Raw genomic sequence first — 12,947 nt, forward strand, 5'->3', positions numbered from 1 at the left:
TGTGGATTATCCCAATTACATGAAAGACACCTGTTCTCGAGCATTTATACTGAACTAAAATATAAATGCAACCATTTCAAAGATTTTACTGAGTTACAGTTCATATAAGAAAATCAGTCAATTGAAAGGAATTCATTAGGCCCGAATCTATGGATTTCACATGACTGGGAATACAGATATGCACCTGTTGGGTCACAGATATATTTAAAAAAAAGGCTGGGGAGTGGATCAGAAATCCAGTCCGTATCTGGTGTGACCATTTGCCTCATGCAGCACAACATCTCCTTCACATAGAGTTGATCATATTATTTATTGTGTCCCATGGACTGTTGTCCCACTCCTCTTCAATGGCTGTGTGAAGTTGCTGGATATTGGCGGAAAAGTGTACATTGATCCAGAACATTCCAAACATGCTCAATGGGTGACATATCTGGTGATTATGCATATGGCATGCATAATCACCAGATATGTCACCCATTGAGCATGTTTGGAATGTTCTGGATCAATGTACACTTTTCCGCCAATATCCAGAACTAGGACATTTCCAGCTTCCAGGAATGCTTGCAACATGGGGCTGTGCATTACCATGCTGAAACATGAGGTGATGGTGGCGGATGAGCCTCAGGGTCTCATCACTGTATCTCTGTACATTCAAATTGCCATCGATAAGGTGTAATTGTGTTCATTGTCCGTAGCTTATGCCTGCCCATAAAATAACCCCACCACCACCATGGGGGGACTCTGTTCACAACGGTGACATCAGAAAACCACTCGCCCACAACGTCATACACGTGGTTTGCGTTTGAGGCCAATTGGACGTACTGCCAAATTCTCTAAAATGACAGAGGTAGCTTGTTAGACAAATGAAAATTCAATTCTCTGGCAAAAGCTCTGGTGGATATTCCTGCAGTCAGCAAGCCAATTGGACACTCCCTAAAGACTTGAAACCCTTCTGGCATTGTGTTTGTCACACAACTCCAATGTACATTTCAGAAGGGCCTTTCATTATCCCTAGCACAAGGTGCACCTATGTAACGATCATGCTGTTTAATATGCCACACCGGTCAGGTGGATTGATTAACTTGGCAAAGGAAAATGCTCACAAACAGGGATGTAAACAAATCTGTGCAAAACAATTGAGAGAAATAAGCTTTTTGTGCATATGGAACATTTCTGGGATCTTTCATTTCAGCTCATGAAGCATGGGACCAACACTTTACATGTAGCGTTGATATTTTTGTTCAGTGTAGCTCAATTATATTAAAGTGTTCTGTTCATAGTGACCATATGACCAAGGTCTCTGTAGACAAATGCAGAGAAATGTCTTTTGGGGGTTTAAACCACAAATCCTGTCTTTTCGCAGAACATGAGTCAGAGAGCTAAAGCTACATTACAAATGACACGTAAATCCATGAAAATCTGTGTGTGTGTGTTTAAGGTCTGTATGGGTGAATTTAAGTGGAAGCGTGTGGACTATAAGTATTTAGCATTTTGAAATGTCTGTGTTACCCTGTAGCCACATGTGTCTGTGGAGGCTGAGTGGGATTACACTTAATCCATGAAACACAAGCTCTATACCCAAATGCCTCCACTCCATGTGAATCTGAGTTGCGTAAGGGCATCTATTATATAATCCGAAACATATATTCATATCCACGAGCCGAGGCTTGCAGTCTGAGAGCATGAACCATGCAACAGTAGCAGATTGGAGAAGAGGAGGAGAGAGAAAAGGAAAGGAGTTTGGAGGGAGGGGAATGGATGAAGAAAGAAGAGGAAGTGGAAACAGGGGAAGGTGGTTGGGTAGGTAAAGAGGGAAAGGTGGTTGGGTAGGCAAAGAGGGGAAGGTGGTTGGGTAGGCAAAGGTGGTTGGGTAGGCAAAGGTGGTTGGGTAGGCAAAGAGGGGAAGGTGGTTGGGTAGGCAAAGAGGGGAAGGTGGTTGGGTAGGCAAAGAGGGGAAGGTGGTTGGGTAGGCAAAGAGGGGAAGGTGGTTGGGTAGGTAAAGAGGGAAAGGTGGTTGGGTAGGCAAAGAGGGGAAGGTGGTTGGGTAGGCAAAGAGGGGAAGGTGGTTGGGTAGGCAAAGAGGGGAAGGTGGTTGGGTAGGTAAAGAGGGAAAGGTGGTTGGGTAGGCAAAGAGGGGAAGGTGGTTGGGTAGGTAAACAGGGGAAGGTGGTTGGGTAGGTAAAGAGGGAAAGGTGGTTGGGTAGGCAAAGAGGGGAAGGTGGTTGGGTAGGTAAAGAGGGGAAGGTGGTTGGGTAGGTAAAGAGGGAAAGGTGGTTGGGTAGGTAAAGAGGGGAAGGTGGTTGGGTAGGTAAAGAGTGAAAGGTGGTTGGGTAGGTAAACAGGGTAGGTGGTTGGGTAGGCAAAGAGGGAAAGGTGGTTGGGTAGGCAAAGAGGGGAAGGTGGTTGGGTAGGTAAACAGGTAGGTGGTTGGGTAGGCAAAGAGGGAAAGGTGGTTGGGTAGGCAAAGAGGGGAAGGTGGTTGGGTAGGTAAAGAGGGGAAGGTGGTTGGGTTGGTAAACAGGGGAAGGTGGTTGGGTTGGTAAACAGGGGAAGGTGGTTGGGTAGGTAAAGAGGGGAAGGTGGTTGGGTTGGTAAACAGGGGAAGGGGTGATACGAGGAGATTCTGTTCACTTGCTTGATTCTGGGTTGATGGTTCAGCCTAATGAAAACGTGACGGATCAAACAATGGGAGGAAGTGCACTAGAGAGACAATAGGGTTTGATAACGTAGGACGAAGTACACTCGTCTCAGGTGTATTTACAGTAACTGAGAAGGTTTTGGGTGTTTAGAATAGCAAACATGGTGGATTGTCTTGGTCCAGAGAGACCATTTGATTAAAGTGCCTGTCTGGAACATTTAGGGTCCAGAGATTGAAGCAGAGGCCTGCTTTAAAAGCTCAGTCACAGGAGAGAGCAAGAGATTAGAAGAGAAAATAGGGTGAAAGTAGAAATGGATAAACAAAAGGTGTGAGGAGAAAGAGGAAGGTAGGGAGGTTAGAGAGCAGAGGGAGAGAAAGAAGGAATGAAGTTACAGTAGAGCGAGGTAGAACGCGTAGTGAATGATGTGTTCCTACAGGGAACATGTTATTATGGTATTAGTGAGCTGGCACATGGAGCAGCAGCTAAAAGACACTGGGCATCACTCACTCTGACAGAGTAATAATAATAATAATAATAATAATAATAATAATATATGCCATTTAGCAGACGCTTTTATCCAAAGCGACTTACAGTCATGTGTGCATACATTCTACGTATGGGTGGTCCTGGGGATCGAACCCACTACCCTGGCGTTACAAGCGCCATGCTCTACCAACTGAGCTACAGAAGGACCACGAGAGCAGAGCAGAGCAGAGTAAGGTACACAGACAAGTTCCTCCCTGTTTAATACTCTCAAAACGCCACACATCCATGACAACTAGTCAACGTACCAGATGACACCTGATTTCCCAGTGCACTACTTTTGACCAAGGCCCATTGGGGTTTGGTCAAAAGTAGTGGTATTAAACTAAATTGGTAATATGGTGCCATTTGGGACACAGACCTGCAGTTGGTCTTCAGTCTCCCTCTTCCTCCAAGCCCACATCCCTCATACTGCACCTGGTCAGTCTCCCTCTTCCTCCAAGCCCACATCCCTCATACTGCACCTGGTCAGTCTCCCTCTTCCTCCAAGCCCACATCCCTCATACTGCACCTGGTCAGTCTCCCTCTTCCTCCAAGCCCACATCCCTCATACTGCACCTGGTCAGTCTCCCTCTCGTACCGCACCTGGTCAGTCTCCCTCTCGTACCGCACCTGGTCAGTCTCCCTCTCATACTGCACCTGGTCAGTCTCCCTCTCATACTGCACCTGGTCAGTCTCCCTCTCATACTGCACCTGGTCAGTCTCCCTCTCATACTGCACCTGGTCAGTCTCCCTCTCATACTGCACCTGGTCAGTCTCCCTCTGGTCAGTCTCCCTCTCACTGCACCTGGTCAGTCTCCCTCTCATACTGCACCTGGTCAGTCTCCCTCTCATACTGCACCTGGTCAGTCTCCCTCTCATACTGCACCTGGTCAGTCTCCCTCTCATACTGCACCTGGTCAGTCTCCCTCTCATACTGCACCTGGTCAGTCTCCCTCTCATACCGCACCTGGTCAGTCTCCCTCTCATACCGCACCTGGTCAGTCTCCCTCTGGCACAGGGGTGTCAAACTATTCCATGTCTGCTGGTTTTTCCTTTCAAATAAAAGACCTCGACAACCAGGTGAGGGGAGTTCCTTACTAATCAGTGACAATCAATCAAGTACAAGGGAGGAGCAAAAACCCGCAGACACTCGGCCATCCGTGGAATGAGTTTGACACGTGCTCCAGCACCTGCTCCTCCCATATTTCCTCCATTCTATAATGTTCACTCTTCCTTATGTCTCCACTAGTTCCAGACAGCATGAAAGAGGGGAAGAGAAGGATGGAAAGGGATGAGAAGGACATGTATTCTTTCTCTGTTCTCCCTCTTCCAGTTCCAGTGAGAAGAGGAGGAAGAGAACAGCAAGTGTATTCTTTCTTTTCCACTCTTCCAGCTGCAGTGAGAGGTGAGGGGGCTGCACGGTCGTCATGACTCCTGTCATCATGGCAGCAGAGATGGGTTAGAAACAGGAGGCGTATGGCTGATGGTGTGTGTGTGTATGGTTGGTTGTGTGATATGACGCAGTTAAGTCATATTGGGGTTGAGATTCTATTTCAATGCACTTCAGAGACGTTATATGAATTTAATACTTTTAATCAATTCCACCTTTCTTCTTACTTACAATGATAAAAAAAATGAAATGGCCATTAAGAGAAACCTTCAAACATGCACAATAAGAAAAAAACAACACTCTCTCCATGTTTTGCCAGTGGAGTTGAGTTTTGTTAAAATAAAACCGGCAATAGAAAATAAAAGTCACTAAAGCATTGAAGCACACCAAGTCTGGGGGAGCATGGAAGAGTCCACATGCCCCGTCTAGGAGGGGTGGCCATTCTGCTATGGCAGTGGTTTAGAAGTACTACTGAGCTACCCAACAACCATCTTCTCTCTCATGTTTGGTCTAGCTCGTCTGGCCAGCATTGCTCAACCTCATACAGCTCCACTTCCTCCCTTCTTCGTGTATCTTACTAGTCTAAAGTGGTTTCTCAACTCCTCTTCTCCATCTGCAAAAAACATGGGTGACAACATGGTGGATGACCTCCAGTTCATTAACATCAGTGCAGCCAAAGAGAGGAAAACTTGTTAAGACTATTAAGTTACACATTTCCTTCTACTCGTCTCAGGTGCTGGTCAAATTCTCCTCTCCTCCCTCCCTCTCATCTCCTTTCAGGTGCTCGTCACCTCGATTTTCATCTCTCAATTCCTGTTTTGGGCTGACATCTTTATTCCCATTCTCTGTCTCCCCCTCTTTCACCTCCTCCTTCACCTCCTCTTCCTCCCTGGGTCCCTGCCCCTGTTTGTCTCTGAATACCTCGACCCCCAGCATGCGGAGGTAGTGGAACCTCTCATTGCGGGGCACGAAGGCTCTGATGGAGGTCTTGCCTCTCCAGCCACACAGCTCTATAGGACACTGAGGACCATCGGGGTTACTGAGGAAAGAGAGGGAGAGGATGGTGAGGGAGAGAGGGGGCGATAGAGGGAGAGGGAGGTCAGGGTGAATTCAACAGATAATATAACACACACAGACAGGCAAGCAAAATGGACACTTACCTATTATCAGGCCGGTATTTTAGCACGATGCTGCCCATTCCTGTGGAAACACAGAGGAGGAAAACATGAAGTACTTACTAGTAATACAGACATGAATGAGCCAACACCCAACATGGCCTTAGACACAGATCATTGCTTTCCAGTTGAGAACACACACCCATCTTCTTGGCCTGTTGGTGAGCATCTTCCTCCAGTTTGCTGAGGTACGGGTTCTCCTGAGTCAGTAGAATCTTAATGTCCTCGACACTCACTGTGATCATCCTGGAGCGGATGTAGGGGAACAGAGTATAGATACCCTGGAGGAGGAGAGCAGAATGAGGAGAGCAGAACGAGGAGAGTAAGGAATGAATGTGCGCGTGTGTGCATGCACCTACCTCCTGGGCTAGTCTGAAGGCACAGCCAAACTCCTCTCCGTCGCTGTTGCGAGACCACACCTTTACCCCTGTGTTGATCACCTGCAAAACTCACAAAATAATGAAATCATTACACTTGAGAATGACTGTTTAATCAGCAACATATTTACAATTGCTTCTCATTTCAACGTTGTCATTGTTGTTTTCAATAATAGTGATGACAATTTCTAGATTTCTTAAGTTATGCAAATATTTGTTTATTAGGTCAAATTGCTCCAATTGGAAGATGGCCATTTCAAATAAACCATTGCTTCTAAGAAAACTAAATAGTTTCTCCCATCATTGAGCCAGAACCCTGTTAAGTACGCTGCTTGTATGTCAGTATGTGTGCAGTTCTGGGAACCATCTGGTGATGGACTCAGCCTGTCTGTTACTACTGCTTACCTGGAGGCTGATCTGAACCTGGGTCAGGTCTAAACATCACAACATCAGAAAGGAGGGGGAGATACATAGGGAGAGGAGGGGGAATAGACTAAGAGCGGAATGGGGGGGTTCCTCTGTCTGCTTGAATGCACACGGCCACCTGTGCAGGAGTGAGTGTACTAGGGGGATTTGGGATGAAAAGGGTCCCATCTGTTAGCTGGACTCCCCTTGATGGGCTGGCAGTGACACACAATTAATGTTAGGCAGAGCGTCACATTGTTCCTTAGAGAACATACAGGTGTCTCTCACACACACACACCTTCCTACCTTCATTCGCTCACTGTTGTTGAGCATGACGTTGCGTAGCTCCTTGGAGACCATGTACAGATGTCTCTTCTTCCCCTCGTGGGTTCTGGTCAGAACGTTTATCTTTGGGAAGTCTGGAGACAGGTCATAGAATGACCTGCAAAACACACATTCATGGAATAGATCAATAACCAGGGCTCAATCAAAACATGTAAAGGTAATACCATTATGCTTGGTCAAAACATTGTCCCCTCTGTACAGATAATGCTGTTATCGAGCATCTGCTTACATAGGCTACACAAACCACCAAACACACTCACTCTATCGGGGGGAAGACAGGGTCGTCTTCAGTGAGGAAGACAAAGGGGTCTTCTTTAAAACCATGCCTCTTCATCTTTTTATTGGGAGGAGGCCTGGAACACAGAACAGAGTCAGAATACACACACTCTTTCCCCCCCACCCCTCTCTCTCTCTCAACTTACCCACACACGTTGGATTCCTTGGCCTGATCGCCTGCCTCTGGCTCTTTGGGCGAGTCCTCTCCTGCACCTCTCTCTCCATCCTCCAAGGGCGTCTCAGGAAGAGGGGTGCCCACTGGAGAGTCCTCTGGCTGGGGCACGGAGCTGGATGACTGCTCCTTCCTCAACTGGAGAAAGATGGATCATAGTTCACGTTAACTTCTCTCTGGTATATGAGCTACCGGATGGTGTTGCATTCCATCTGAGAACTTCTCTCTGGTATATGAGCTACCGGATGGTGTTGCATTTCATCTGAGAACTTCTCTCTGGTATATGAGCTACCGGATGGTGTTGCATTCCATCTGAGAACTTCTCTCTGGTATATGAGCTACCGGATGAGCTACCGGATGGTGTTGCATTCCATCTGAGATGTGGGCTTATCCGTGAGTGTGTGGACGTGCATGTACATGTGTGTATACCTTGGGGAATCTTCTGTTCCAGGGCATGGGGGCTTTCTTGACCAGGACAGCTACAAAGAAGCCTCCCGTGTTCTGGTGATGGGGCAGGATCCTCATACTGAATAAACACATACGTATGCATGGTATATACACAAAGATTAATTAGATGCAACAGCACCATCTGCTGGTAGAAGATGCAACACTTCACAGGGATTTGAAAGTCTGTCCAGCTTTTATTTTTCATCTCATTAGGATTAGGTATGCAGCTGTGTGCACAGGTGTAGCAAATACATGTACATGATTGTCATGACTGACATTTTAGGCATATTCTAACCAAATAAAGTGGGGCCCTGTGTGTTTGTGTGCAGGTGTGTACACAGGTGAATGTACCATCTCTCCAACTTCATATTGGCCAGTTTCTCTGCGTCTGTGGGAGGGAACATGGTGGGTCTGATCTGTGTGTGGCGGTTGACTGGCACCTCGGACCAGTCCTTATACCACTGACCCTCCTTAGTCATCAACTAGAGATGGAAGGAAAGATGGTGAGAGATATTAAGTGTGTGTGAGAGGTAGCTGTTGGAGGGAGAGGAGGGGGATGGGAGAGAGAGCAAAAGACTCAGTTATAAAACGGCTAAATCTGTAGTCAAACTAACACGGTGGTGGAATATCATGACTATTGTAGTGGCTCGACTGTCAGGCTTATCAAGTACCTCTAATAGTGGCTAGCAGTGATTAATAGGCATAAGGTGGCGGTCATGTGTTCCAACAGTTATATACCTTCCATTTGGTGACTCCAGGCATCCATTTTAACCCTGGGAGATCAACTGACGCATCTGCTAACTCTAACGCACCTAGAGATAGACAAAGAGGGAGACAGGGGCAGTTATCTCCTGTGTGTGTGTGTGTGTGTGTGTGTGGGGCACTGTATTTGTGTGTGCATGCATGCGTGTGTGTTACCTTCACTCTTCTCCAGTAGCGTTGCTATGACAGCTTCGTCCTCTATAGGGTTGAGTGAACAGGTAGAGTAGACCATCCTCCCTCCTACAGCTAGCTGCTCCACACCACGCACTGCTATACGGATCTGGAGACTGGAGACACACACAGGTTATCACACACACATAACCAGGCGCACACACACACATGCTCTCTCTTTCTCTCCTCACCCATGGAGATGCAGGCTGTTACTGGTGGTCCATTTCTTCCACACGTCAATGTTCTTCCTCATGGTGCCATCTCCACTGTAGAAACACACACAGAATACTTTACTTTTTAGGAGCACACTTGAGAAAATCCCAAATTAGAGTTTGCCAGCTTCCCTGGGACATTAACTACACATCAGCCTTCCCAGACAGACAATCCTACAATGTGGTTACAGGAGATCGCTCTCTCTCCTGTCTCATTCTTATAGTCACATTTGGTTCCCCTAATAAAAACAAGCAGTAGCCTACCCAGTCCAGCAACCAATCATAAATCAGACAGAAGAGCCAATCATAAGACACAGGGTAGAACCGTGAGGTTGATATCTCTCCATATAGCTGACTGTCGACACATATCTAGTTTTGACTGTGGAATACCAAAATCCCAGATTTTCCTTTGCCCCCCACCTTTCTCCCAATCACCATTTACTTGCTTCTCTCAGCTAAACAGGTTCACTTTTTGTTCACCTGCAGGGGACGTCGCAGAGGATGCGGTCGTAGAACAGTGTGCCCTTCTGTCCGTCCTCTGTGTCTATCTGTAGTCTGGGGATGCACGAGGCATCGTGGTTCACCACCATGATACAGGGGCTGTTCAGTCTCTTAGCCTGGTGCACCAGCAGGTAACAACGCTTGTTGTCCACGTCGTTGGCTATCACAAAGCCCTCTGAAGGGGGAAGAGGGAGAGAAAGAAAGAGGGGGTGATGAGGATGTTCAGGATTAATGCTTTGTTACATTGTTTCACATTTTAGTCATTTAGCAGATGCTCTTATCCAGAGACTTAGAGGAGCAATTAGGGTTAAGTGCCTTGCTCAAGGGCACAGAGATTTTTCACCTAGACTGCTCGGGGATTCAAACCAGCAGTGTTTTGGTTACTGTCCCAATGCTCTTAACCGCTATCTTTTCTGTCACAAAGTAACAGAAAATATACATTCAGCAACTTACCGCCCTTTCCATTGGGCCACAATTCAGCAACTTACCGCCCTTTCCATTGGGCCACAATTCAAACTTACCGCCCTTTCCATTGGGCCACATTCAGCAACTTACCGCCCTTTCCATTGGGCCACAATTCAGCAACTTACCGCCCTTTCCATTGGGCCACAATTCAGCAACTTACCGCCCTTTCCATTGGGCCACAATTCAGCAACTTACCGCCCTTTCCATTGGGCCACAATTCAGCAACTTACCGCCCTTTCCATTGGGCCACAATTCAGCAACTTACCGCCCTTTCCATTGGGCCACAATTCAGCAACTTACCGCCCTTTCCATTGGGCCACAATTCAGCAACTTACCGCCCTTTCCATTGGGCCACAATTCAGCAACTTACCGCCCTTTCCATTGGGCCACAATTCAGATACGCCAATGCATCAGATGTTTGTTACATTTTTTCTACTGATTTGATTCTGTGCGTGCGGGTTACCTGGGAAGGGTACGTCCATATCAGAATGGAGCATCTCAATCAACTGCGCTGTCTTAGATCCAGGAGCAGCACACATGTCCAGAATCTACCCACAGAAATACACAATTACACTATACATGTTCCAAGGTTTAGGGTCTAGGAACAGAATCTACCCACAAAAACACAGTTACGCTATAATGGGTCTAAGGGCCGAAATGGAAGCAGTTCTTGGCCAGAAAGGCATCCAGTGTGTCGTTTACCTTGTGGTGGGGCTCAATCTTCATCAGCAGAGGAGGGATCATACTTACAGCCTCCTGTCTGCTGATGTTACCCTGTAGAGACCAACATAGAGAAAGAAACACCACAGTACATAAGGCAGCCATACAGCTAAGAAACAATTGAGATCCTATTAAATTACTTTCAAATTCTTAAATAACACTCAAGACTTCCTCACCGACTCGGTCTCGCTGACCAGGAACTGATGGAACTTCTCCAGGAGAGGAGACTTCCTCAGGATCTTCCTGCTCATGTTGGTGTGCCATGCTAGCTCATCTGGGTACCTACACACACACAATTACAGCAGATGACCCTTTATGTATGTATGTACGTATGCGTGTGTGTGTGTGCGTAGACGTACCAGCTCAGAGGCTGAGGAGCCTCTATCTTCTGCCCGTCGATCTCTACCTCCTGGATCTCCTTGAAGTACTTGTTCTTCAGACAGTGGAGGATCTCCTTGGCATGGCTACATCAAATCAAAGTTAATTTGTCACGTGAGCCAAACACAACAGGTGTAGACCTTACAGTGAAATGCTTACTTACAGGCCCTAACCAACATTGCGATTTTTAAGTAAAAAAATAGGAATTAGGTGAACAATAGATAGGTAAAGAATTAAAAACAACAGTAAAAAGACAGTGAATAATAACAGTAGCGAGGCTATATACAGTAGGGAGGTTACATACAGGCACCGGGTAGTCGGGCTAATTGAGGTAGTATGTACATGTAGATATGGTTAAAGTGACTATGCATATATGATAAACAGAGAGTAGCAGTAATGTAAAAGAGGGGTTGGTGAGACACAATGCAGACCCGGCCAGGTCTCTGACCTCCTCCGGCATCTGCAAAATTAATGGTGGTGATGTAGTTGTGCCTGGCCACGCAGTCGTGGGTGAACAGGGAGTACAGGAGGGGACTGAGCACGCACCCGAGGGGCTCCAGCGATGAGGATTAGGGTGGCGGATGTGTTGCTACCTACCCTCAACACTTGGGGACGGCCTGTCAGGAAGTACATGCGGACAACCCAATGGACAATCCTTTTTAATACACTTAGAGGTTTAATAGAGTGGTGTTTTGGAAAGCAATCTTCATAAGTATGAATCCTGATGTAGAGCAAGAGTAGCCTGGTCCTAGACCTGTGTCTGCTGTCTCGCTAACCCCCCTATGGTCATTGTCATGTCAAATGATCATGAACACAAACAAATCTGGGACCAGGCTAAAACAAGAGTGGTAGTGTATAAATCATCATCCCTTTACAAAACATCTACAGTGGTCAATTCCAACTAGCAGTTTGTCACCTCACCTACAGGGTGAGAAAGACCACTTCCATCTGTGCCATAGAGGATCCAGAGTCCATTGATGTATTTATTAGTGCACACTGTAACAAAACGTTTCCAAACAAAAAACATCTGGCAAACAATAGTTTCTATTGGACAAATTGAGATAATACCAAACATGGGGGGACCTGTTTACTTCCTAGTGAATACACCCCTGACCATTTGGCAGAGGTCGAGCTTAGTAGCTTCCGTACCTCTTGTATCCAGTGATGCGGATGGTGGCGGGCAGCGGTTCTCTCATAGCCGCCATGAACTGGTCAAACTCCCCCTCGGGCACCAGGCCCAGCTCCTGGTAGTATGCCTCAAACAGCTTGTTCTCCTTGATGATGTCAGCGTAGCCTGCACCCCAACCCTACAGGACAGATATATCGGATGAGAAGGAAGACGCGAGGCGACATTGGGAGGAGAGCAGATGTGGGGCGAACCGAATAGGAGACATGGGAGGAGAGGAATGGATGGGGGTAAAGTGAAGTGGATGTTAGTTTTCTGAATTGCAGCCTCAGGTGGATAGATATTGATAGAGTTTACTATCATAGTTCAATGGCTATAACCTGGTCCCAGATCTGTTTTTACAGTATAGCCAACTCATTGACATGCCAGCACAAACATCTGGGACCAAGATAAAATAGCTAGCTACACATAGCTATGTCAACGAGTTGTGCAGTAGTAATCAAATCAAAGTTGCTGGGGAAAATTAAATATCTTTGACTCGGCATACAGTAATTTGAGGTGACCTAGGAAAGTTAGCTACAGTACGCTAAATTAGCCGGCTCGCTATGAAGAGCTATCCAAACTTACAGCATTGTCCCGGTTATCTCTTCCACCAGGCTTGCTATTATTTTGATGCTCCTTCTTTCTCAGTCGACTTCTCTTTCCCATTTTGGAAACACACACTACTCTGAATATGAACCCGCGAAGCAACGTTCTGGTGTAGCTAAATGTATTTTGCTAACAGGGAGATTGAAATGCGAATGGTACTGCACTCGTGTTCTGTTTCAGCCTCTGACGCACACATGTGAGACAGGACCCCAG

General features: G+C 46.7%; 1 protein-coding gene across 1 annotated transcript; it reads right to left on the reverse strand.

Moving 5' to 3' along the window:
• Positions 1–4,741: 4,741 nt before the first annotated feature.
• LOC124013020 (RNA cytosine-C(5)-methyltransferase NSUN2-like) lies at positions 4,742–12,931 on the reverse strand. Its single transcript, XM_046327126.1, has 19 exons — positions 12,714–12,931; positions 12,110–12,267; positions 10,942–11,046; positions 10,759–10,864; positions 10,565–10,636; positions 10,326–10,410; positions 9,377–9,572; positions 8,876–8,950; positions 8,670–8,800; positions 8,490–8,563; positions 8,103–8,233; positions 7,734–7,830; positions 7,279–7,442; positions 7,117–7,209; positions 6,818–6,953; positions 6,089–6,169; positions 5,872–6,010; positions 5,715–5,754; positions 4,742–5,593 (listed from the first exon to the last, which is right to left on the reverse strand). Exons 1-19 carry the CDS (start codon positions 12,792–12,794, stop codon positions 5,284–5,286), a joined length of 2,274 nt encoding a protein of 757 aa, XP_046183082.1. The 5' UTR covers positions 12,795–12,931; the 3' UTR covers positions 4,742–5,283.
• Between the last annotated feature and the right edge of the window lie 16 nt (positions 12,932–12,947).

Source organism: Oncorhynchus gorbuscha, linkage group LG24 (genome assembly GCF_021184085.1).
Source record: "Oncorhynchus gorbuscha isolate QuinsamMale2020 ecotype Even-year linkage group LG24, OgorEven_v1.0, whole genome shotgun sequence".
In the NCBI taxonomy this organism is placed as follows: Eukaryota; Metazoa; Chordata; class Actinopteri; order Salmoniformes; family Salmonidae; genus Oncorhynchus; species Oncorhynchus gorbuscha.